At 38.6% G+C, this 9,850-nt stretch overlaps 1 protein-coding gene across 1 annotated transcript; it reads right to left on the minus strand.

The window, feature by feature from the left end:
• Nucleotides 1-3,291: 3,291 nt before the first annotated feature.
• Nucleotides 3,292-6,596, minus strand: LOC124301611 (uncharacterized). Its single transcript, XM_046756906.1, has 2 exons — nucleotides 6,282-6,596; nucleotides 3,292-4,476 (listed from the first exon to the last, which is right to left on the minus strand). Exon 2 carries the CDS (start codon nucleotides 4,372-4,374, stop codon nucleotides 3,472-3,474), a length of 903 nt encoding a protein of 300 aa, XP_046612862.1. The 5' UTR covers nucleotides 4,375-4,476; nucleotides 6,282-6,596; the 3' UTR covers nucleotides 3,292-3,471.
• Nucleotides 6,597-9,850: the final 3,254 nt, after the last annotated feature.

Raw genomic sequence — 9,850 nt, forward strand, 5'->3', positions numbered from 1 at the left:
GCTTGTGACATTAAACATTCCTTAACATTTATTCTGGTGTTAGTAATATCAGCCTCCTTTTTACAAATTTCACATATTCCGTTTTCCGTTTCCGAGGCGTTACAATTTTCACATGGACTTTTTGTCTGCGTGCCTACTGCATCTTGTCTAGAATCGCATTCTTGTTCCGAAATGTCGTCAGCGAGTTGGTTGATCTCTAGCTCCGTAGCAATCGCGCTATTGTATTCCATTATTTCCTGTAATTCCTTTTCGGTACGAACGGTTAAGTAAACCTCTTTCGGTAGGGCTGTTGTGGATAACCCTAAATTTGCATTGCAACCGCCGCGAACATCGCTTGAAACGGAGATCGTTGTATACCAGCATGATGTACTCTTACAAAATTAAAAAAAGGTTAATAATTGAATAAATTGAATTGAAAAAATATATTCTTATGTTACAAATTAAAATAAAAATCTTAAAATGTCATTCCACCATGATTACCATAGATTTTGGAAAATCGGTTTTTTCATCTGAAAATTCTGGAAATTTTTGATGAAAATCATCTTTAACAAATTTTTTGCGAATGACTAAAGCATCGTTCAGATTTAATTTGAAGAAAATCAATCGAGCAGATGAAAAATTTTTCCGAAGTGATAATTTTATTTCCAAGTTTTTGTCGAATCGGTTTTTTTCAATTAATTTTGTTTCGCTACGTTTAGAAGTTTATGCATAAATTGTTATTATCATTGTTATTGTTACTATTTTTTTTCTTTTTTTGCATAATATAATGAAGGCAAAGTTAGTCGAGAATTTTGTAAATAGCGATGAATTTAAGTGCTTCTGAAATTGTAAAGAAATTGAATGGTTTCAATTTTCCTAGGTGTCAAGTGATTTTGTTTATTTAATAAAAGTTATTTTTCACTGGAGGGTGGTTCGAACATTTAAAGAACAAAAGATAAGACGAATTTTTTATGAAACACAAAATCTATTTTTTTCTTTACATCGCTTTAAAATCGTATTCGATTTCTACATCCTCTTCTTGATCACTTTCGCCACCTTCCTCGTAATCAATATCATCGGGGTCCAGTTCTGCGGCAATATCTAGGAATTCAGTAATTGGAATATCCTCGTTATCCTCGTCTCTTACTTCTGCTGTAATGTCATCATCTACTGTGCTGATTGAATAGTTGGAGCAGGATTGTCCTCCACAGTGTTTGCACTGTTGAGTGCACAGCAGTCCAGTTTTTCGGCAGCTGCACCGATTGTAAAATTTCGAAGTAAAATCTAATAATCACGAACACCCCTATTGGCTGAATAAATATAATGTACTAAGCCAAGCAACAGAACAGAAAAACAGCCGAAATTTGAAGTGAATACTACTTGACAACTGACTGTGCAATTATGTTTAACACAGTTAGTAGATGAAAACTGCATAGTTTCCAGCTCGAGATTATTTTGTTAATTTGTTATTAACAAATTTCAATGCGTTTTGTAGAAAAACCGAAAGAGACGTTTTGTTGCTGATGACAGCTAGTTTCGAAATCCATATTTCACATTTAAATCCCACGACCTCAGGAGCAAACAGCCCTCCGCGAAAATATCGCAAAGAAAAAATTCAAATGGCAATTGTTCAAAAACTATTCATCTGACCGAGTCTAGGTTTCGCATACATAAAGTACATGTAAATATCTACTACTGAGCCAAGTTACAGCTGTTAATATTAAAAATGTCGAGGTTGTGAATTTTTGATGAAAACGCAAAAATTTTACGGGTTTTCCGACTTTTATCCGTTTCTAATCGTCCGATCGGGTCGATCGACCCCGAATTTTCTTCGTAATTCAGTTATCTACAATTCTCTCATTCACATCGTTAAGATTGCTTGATTAGTTTCGGTTTTATACGCAAAAAATGTGTCATGTAAAAATGCTATAATGCTTGGCCTTCATAGATATAATATTAGACCTGTCCTTAAGAAGGGCAAAATCGAATTTCAATGGTCTTACCCCCCCAAATTGGTTCGTTATAATTTTAAAAAATGTCGCAATTTTTTTAAACTTTTCCCTTCATATTTACCCACCGCTAGGAAGTCTTACTATTTCCGATAAGAAAAGCATTGATTTTTCGTGATTTTTAATCTTTTTTTTACCGCTGCCCTAATTATCAGCCAAAAAATCGTAAATTCTCAGAAAATGTTGACAGTTATGTTACTTTTTTTATAAATAATATTTATAAATAATATTTATAAACTAGAAGTTCTGCTCTATTATTCTATAATAATAATGAAATCTGTGAAGACTTAACCGATTTTAACTTCTCTACTTAGACCTCTGAAAGATACTTTTCAATATTTTTATATTTTCACCGATTTCTGAGAATTTACCATCTTCAGCGAAAAGTTTCCTATTTTTTGTAACCTCTGCCATTTTATTCCTCCTATTTTTAGCTCTCAAAACGACGTTCTTCGACATTTTTTGCTTTTTTCTGCGTTTTTTGCAACATACAGAGAATAAAGATGTGATTGATCTTGCCCAGAAATGCTTGTAACGAATTCCAAAAAATTCGACAAAAAGGTAACATAACTGTCAACATTTTCTGAGAATTACGATTATTTAGCTGATAATTAGGGCAGCGGTAAAAAAAAGATTAACAATCACGAAAAATCAATGCTTTTCTTATGGAAAAAAGTAAGGCTTCCTAGCGGTGGGTAAATATGGAGGGAAATTTTTTTTTAAGGACAGGTCTAGTGTACGTGCATACATTTTTCACGACCAAAGTTTTCGTTCTGGACTTTAGATGTCGCAACTAGTATGCATGTATTAGTGTGCACAGTCCCTATTGTGTCTTATTTAGAAATCAATTAGTATTATAGAATGTCTAGACACATTACTATAACAAAGAAATTAAAATGTTAACTCACCTGTATAGACCTGTTTCTGTGTTCCAAGATTCAAAAACGATGTCGTTAATTTTAAATTGTAGTCTTATGAAATAAAAAAAAACAATAGATAATTGAACCATCAAGCGAGGCCGCCGAAGGCGGCCGAAGCTCGATGATAATTATACGAATGTCTCGCCCGAGAGATTACAATGTAGTATAGCTACTTGTTGCCTTCAAACCACACGTTCAGAGTCTAAAAGAAATTTTAAATTCCCGCCTGGTTGCTCCTGGCGCCACCAGGTGTTCGCTTTCGTCATTACGTTTAGAGTGTTATCCTCTTGTGGAAAAAATAAAAAATTTTTAATACTTTACCGAGAGATTGGGTTGGGAAAAATAAGCTCGATTTGTACATTTCTGATTTTATTGTCTTTTAATGACCTCAAATGGTTCACAACCTTTATTGGGTGGGTAATCTCTCGGGCGAGACATTCGTATAATTATCATCGAGCTTCGGCCGCCTTCGGCGGCCTCGCTTGATGGTTCAATTATACTTCATGTCTCGCCCTTTGAGATTACAATGTGGACTTTTAGAGTCTATTAAAAATTTTTTGTTTTTATGTCAACATGACCCTCTTCGCGAAGTCGTCGTCTTGGATCTTGATCGGGAGGTTGTAGAAATCCGCGAAGACCTTCGATTTCTGGGACCATCCCGCGATTCTTTTTATTTCGTCTATGTTGACACCTTTCTCGGCCGCCTTCGACGTCGCAGCATGTCGTGTACTGTGGGCAGTATATCGCTCGTCTACTCCGAGTTCTTTAAGCGTACTTTTTATCCATCGCCCAATGGTGTCTCTTGAGACTTTTGCATGTGGTTTTTGGAAAGATATCAGCAAGTAGTCTTCTTTTCCTCTTAAGTCTTTAGTTATTGTTAAGTAATGTAGCAAAGTTCTTGCGATGCATAGTCCAGGTTTGTGTTCGAAGAACGGTAGTTTTAGCAGGGGCTGAACGGCTCCTGCCCTGGATGTTTTTATGTGTTCCGGAATCTTTATTTCCAGACCTTTTTGAGTCTCTATTATGTTACTTATTTTTATAGCGGCTAGCGTCTGAATACGATGTGCTGTTCCTAGTGCTAAGAGTAGTACTAGTTTTTTGGTGACCTTTTTTAGTTTGAGAGGTTCGAGGGGATACCACTCCGCAAGTTTATCCAGCACTGGGTCTACATCCCAGATTGTGTCGTACCTAGGTCGGCCAGGTCTCTTCTTGTATACGCCTCGCATAAACCTGTTGATGAGATCGGAGTTAGAGATTTCCTCTCTCGCTATCAGTGCTAGCGCCGCTTTTCCAGAGTTGATGGTTCCGTAGCTGGCACCATCTTGGAATCTTTTCGTCAAGAAAGATAGCACTTTTTTGGCTGTGATGCTGAAAGGGTCAGACTGGGTCTCTTGATTAAATTCCCACCAAAGTTTATACGAAGATTCATATTGCTTGAGAGTTGAGTTTTCCACTGACGCGATCATGATTTCAGCGGATTCCTCCGATGTGTTCTTATTTAACAGCGCCTGCCGGATAATTTCGCGGCCACCAGGGTAAGGTTTTTGTTCAGTGGATGTGCCGTGCCGCTGGAAGAAAATAATAGTTTATTGTTAGGTTTAAATGTCATCCAATCGCCTACTACCATCTTTTTGAAGGCTGGGAACCAGTTCTGGCTGGGCCAAAAAGGCACTATGAGGATTCCTACTGCCTTGTCGGCTTTAATTTTTTGAATTGCTTTGGCGATTGTCGCGAACGGTGGGAACGCGTAAAAGAACCATGGGTTCCAGTTAACTGTAAAGGCGTCTATCGCGAGAGCTTTTGGATCTCTGTCCCATGAACAGTAGATAGCACACTTTTTATTTTCGTTGGATGCGAATAAGTCGATTTCAGGGACACCGAATTTTCGAGTTACGCTTTTGAATGCGTAATTTGCTAGTTGCCATTCCGTATCTCGGTTTGATAGTCGTGATAACGAGTCTGCTTCAACATTGTCTTTTGATGCGATGTAGGATGCGTGTACCCAGAGGTCCCTCTGTTCGCACCAGTCCCATAATTTTCTCGCTAAGTCATGCAGATCTTCGGACCTTGTCCCGCCTAATTTATTTATGTATGCTATTGCAGTCGTGTTATCTATTCTCAGTAGGATCTCCGCGGAAACCAGGTCTTTCGCGAATAGTTTTAGAGCTAAAAAGGCTGCTTTGATCTCTAAGTGATTGATATGCAAAGCTTTTTCGGCTTGAGACCATATTCCATGGGCTCCCTCGCCGCCGCAGAAAGCGCCCCAACCCGACAAACTCGCGTCCGAAAAAATTTCCATTTGGAATTGGAAATTTCTGATTTTTCTGACTGCTGTCGGTAATTTGTTATGCCACCATTTTAAGTCGTCTGCTATATAGCCTGGAATGTCCATACGCGCATCATAATTCATCCTACTATGTTCAAGAGCTTCTAGTTTTGCTTTTTCTAGCAGCTTACAGTGTAACATGCCATAATCAACCCCTGGGCAGCTAGCTACCAGCGTACCTATTATTTGTGCAAATTTTCTTATTTTGCACGTCTTTTTATTTCTTAGCGATCCGACCTGTGCAATAAGAGAGTTTCTTTTTTCCCTCGGCAGTTCTACTAGCATATCTCTAGAGTTTAATATGAACCCGAGATATTTACAGTGTTGACTAGGCGAAAGGTTTGATTTTTTCCTGTTAGCTATGAAACCAAGTTTTTCAAGTAAGCTAATAGTACTTTGTAGGGATTTTTCACATTCCTTTATCGAGTTTTCTAGGCATAGAATGTCATCCAGGTAAATTACTGATAAAAAACCCTTCTGCCTGAGATATGACATCACTGGTTTCATGAGTTTCGTAAATACGTACGGGCTCTCACAGAGACCGAAAGGTAAGCACGTAAACTCATATACTTGGCCCTGAAATTTGAATCTCAGATATTTCCTTCTGCTTTTATGAATCGGTATTGCAAAGTACGCGTCTTTAATATCTACTGACCCCATGTACATGTATCGATCTAGTAACCTGCACGCGGATCTGAGATCCTCTAATTTGAAATGCTCGGTATTAATGAAAAGATTTAGCTCTTGTAGATTTAGGATAAATCTTTTTGAGCCATCTGGTTTCTCTCTCAGAAAATAGCTGGATAGAAACTGATCAGCCGTGTCCCAGCACTTCTCAATCGCTCCGATTGACAGGAGTCTGTCTATTTCCTTTTGGATGTCTGAGGTTTCTTGGGAAGACCAGATTTTTTCTCCCGGAGGGGATACCTGATGTGGTGTTTCTTTAAAATTAATTTTATAGCCCGTCACGCATTGCTTAATAAATTTATCAGGTGTAATCTGTTCCCATGCCTTCAGAAATTTACTTAACCTGCCTGCTAACTTTACCTGTATTTGCTGGTCACTCAATGAGTCCTCGATCTGCTGCTGGTGCTGCTGCTGTTGTACGAGTGCCGACGACGATAAGCCTGATTCTGGATCTGGCTCGTTTTGCTCTGGTTGGACTGTCTCGATGGTATCCTCTGGGCTATTGCCGACTTCTGAAATTTGAATCTCTGGCCCGTCAAGGTGGTCGGTCTTCGAATTGCTGACGGGCCGCTCCAGTTTCCCGAACTGGCTGGGACAGGTTTCTTCGCACTTTGGATTTTTAAGTCTCGTCCTAGTTTGTCCATGCTCTTTATTTCTTTAATCTTGTCTCCCAGTTTTTCCCCAAACAAATATGTGTCGACTTGCCTTTCCTCTAGCGAGGACGCTACCTGTTTTGTGAGACTTGGTAAAATGTACGCTCGGCGAGCTACGGATTGTGAATGATGAAGCTCTGCCAGAATTTTTGCTGCATCCCAGATGTTAGTCAGAATTGTCTTCGAGTCAACTGTTTCATTCTCCAAGAGCAGGGTAATAGCCGGCGCCAGGGCTGAAAGGCTGGATCCTGCTAGTTTCTGGGTAGCACAGAAATACTTGTCTCGCTTCGGCACCGATTCGTTTAAGGTGGATGCTATTTCCGGGTTCAGGATTGGCGCTTCTAAGAGACAGGATCCTCCTCGAGGATAATTTTTCAACAGTTCGTCCTTTTCTTCTTTCTTTAGTCCGGATTTCAGCCACGCATTCCACCGGACTGAGACGTCCGGATGAATTTTTTGACAAGCTTCCTCCGTTTCCGGCGGTTTGCCAATTATTTTTATAACTTCTTCATTTAGGCTTGGGGCTCCTTCGGGCTCTTTATTCTTCTGACTAACGGATTCCGTGGGAGTTTTGGTCCCAGTTGTTGTATCCTCCTGCTGAGCCGGTGCAGCCTGAGAAGTTGTTTCTGGCGCGCTGCCTGTGTCTCCAGGCCGGTCTGGTGATCCATTTTTAGCCCCTGTCTCAGGGGTCTGTGGCGCTTCTGGGTCCCTTACATCTTCTCGTATATCCTGACTGTCCACATCGCTTGGGGGATCTTCTGTAATAAAATAAATTCCGAAAAATTTTAAGGTTAGCTCACTTGGTAGAAATTTTTTAAAACGATCATGTGTCACCTCTCGTGTGATTTTTCATGATCTCCCACTTTCCAGTATTACTGATAGGGATTATTATTCTTGTATTTTTAAATCACCTCTCGTGTGATTATTATTTATTTAATTTTTTTTTTTTTTTTTTTTTTTTTTTTTTTTAATCACCTCTCGTGTGATCTTGTGTCATTACCAAAATTTTTGTGCTTTGTATTTTTAATTTTTAGGTCTTAATCCTGCCTCTCGTGCAGGCTTGACCCGAGACTTAGGATATGACTCGTCTCCCGTACGAGCTCTCCTAGTTTTTAAGTGTTAATTCTCGCCCGATAATATTTAATTGGTTTTTACCTTCGCTGATACTGTCATCACTGTCGTAGGCGTCCCTGTTGGACGCATCATCTCTGGATTTCGCTGCCAGACACTGCATCACCAAATCTTTCAGGTCTCTCAATTCACGCCGTAATTTCTTCGTTTCCTCCTTCCTGTCTTCGCTGCGTGTACGTTTTTTATGTTTTCCCATTTTTCTGCAATTTTTTCTCTCTCAAAATAATGAAGAATAACGAGTAAATTTTCTCTGACGTGTTGTCTGTTTGGCACACAAATAACTAATGACGAAAGCGAACACCTGGTGGCGCCAGGAGCAACCAGGCGGGAATTTAAAATTTCTTTTAGACTCTGAACGTGTGGTTTGAAGGCAACAAGTAGCTATACTACATTGTAATCTCAAAGGGCGAGACATGAAGTATAATTCATTCGTCCTAGGTAGCCCGTAGTCAGCTCATCTGTTTAGGTTCGCACACGTCCGCCGCATGTGCCGCGTTTCGAACCAGTCCGATCAGTGTTGCCAAATGTTTATCGCGGCCACGGTCTGACATACAGGTCTTGCAAGCAACTGAAATTTGAGTGGTGGGAGTAGCCGCGTTATTGTCCAGATTTTTTTTTTTTGCCACTACTGGCCACTACGCGGCGCCATGCATCCTAGAGTAAAGGAGCCCGAACGCCTATAGGAAAAGTATTGGGAAATCTGCCGGGGGCGTGGCTTCTCCTTGCGGCAGAAGCAGTAACTATTCTAAAACGCATTTTTAAATCAGCTGTCGTGTTCTTATGTGAAAGCGTGTATTTATTTACAGTTATTAAACTCGAATTTTCAAAAAAAATTCAATAAAATATGAAAATTTCAATACAAGAAATTTGTGAGTTTGCAAATACTCAGCCTAGTCATAAAAATTTTATTGGTGGTGAAGATATACTTGATGCGGGACATTTAATGAAATGTGGCCTACAGCAATCAGATACTAGTTGTGATAATGAGTATAAAATAATTGCAGTCTGTCTCCAAACTTCTCGTTTAAAAGATCCACCGCATGAAATTGTGGGTGCAATATCGCAAAATGGGAAAATAATGGGAATGTCATGTTCGTGCAAGGCTGGTCTAAGTGAAAGCTGTAAGCATGTAGTAGCTACACTTCTCTACTGCAACAGGTTAGTTTTTTGCTTATAAATAAATTTAACAAGCATAGTAAAATTTAATTCTATAAAATGACTCTACTGTTAATATTATATCTCAATTTTTTTAGAAATGCTGTTGAAAAATTGCAGCTTATCACTTGCACTGACAAAAAATGCACGTGGAGTGCTCCGCAAAAGGCTGCGCTTGAAAAGTATGAACCTAAACCATTGGAAGAATACCACTGTTTTCAATTAAAGCTATAAAAATTTGGAGGCTCCAGGTAAAAAACATTAAAAAAAAATCAAGACCCACCGGTTTGTATGGAACCAATAAAGCTGACTGAAGAAGAAAATGACAAACTGCTAAGTATTATGTTAGAAAATTTACCCTGCAGTGCATTGAAGGAACACATGTAACGAAATATATATAACTAAATAATTTGTATATTTTTTTTCTTCTTTTTTTTTGTAGAATTACTGGTTTCTATGTCATACAATTATCAATTTTGCACATTTGTTAAATATTCAATTGTTTGTTTTATTTAGAACTGGAAGACACGACGTTCTTGAGATTATTAATAATAATTCTACGCGTGATCTATCTAGAATCCAAGCACTCTTCAAAAATCAACTTTCTTCTAATTTTTCAAGTCAGCTAGAGCAAGTTAAAGTAAAACCTATCAAAGAATGCTGCCAAAAAATAGTATCTGGGTTGAATGGAAGTGTTGTTGATATCTGTGTAAAAACAATGGAGTTTCATTCAACTTGGCTGGAAGAAAGACAGTTTAGAATAACTGATAGTGATTCTTATCAATTATCTACCTATCGCAATAATAAAAAACCTGATTGGCGTCAAAAACCAAAAAAATATTTTTATCCAGAATCGATAACTAATGCTTACACACAACACGGTTTAAATAATGAGCCTTTAGCTCGAAACCTGTACGATGAATCTGAACCTTCTATCACAGTAGCTGAATGTGGTCTTGTTGTCTCTGAAAAAAACCCATGGTTAGCATA

Source organism: Neodiprion virginianus, chromosome 3 (assembly GCF_021901495.1).
Source record: "Neodiprion virginianus isolate iyNeoVirg1 chromosome 3, iyNeoVirg1.1, whole genome shotgun sequence".
NCBI lineage: Eukaryota > Metazoa > Arthropoda > Insecta > Hymenoptera > Diprionidae > Neodiprion > Neodiprion virginianus.

Coding starts and splice junctions, on each gene's coding strand:
- LOC124301611 (XM_046756906.1), bottom strand. CDS start 4,374: ATGATCGCGTCAGTGGAAAACTCAACTCTCAAGCAATATGAATCTTCG.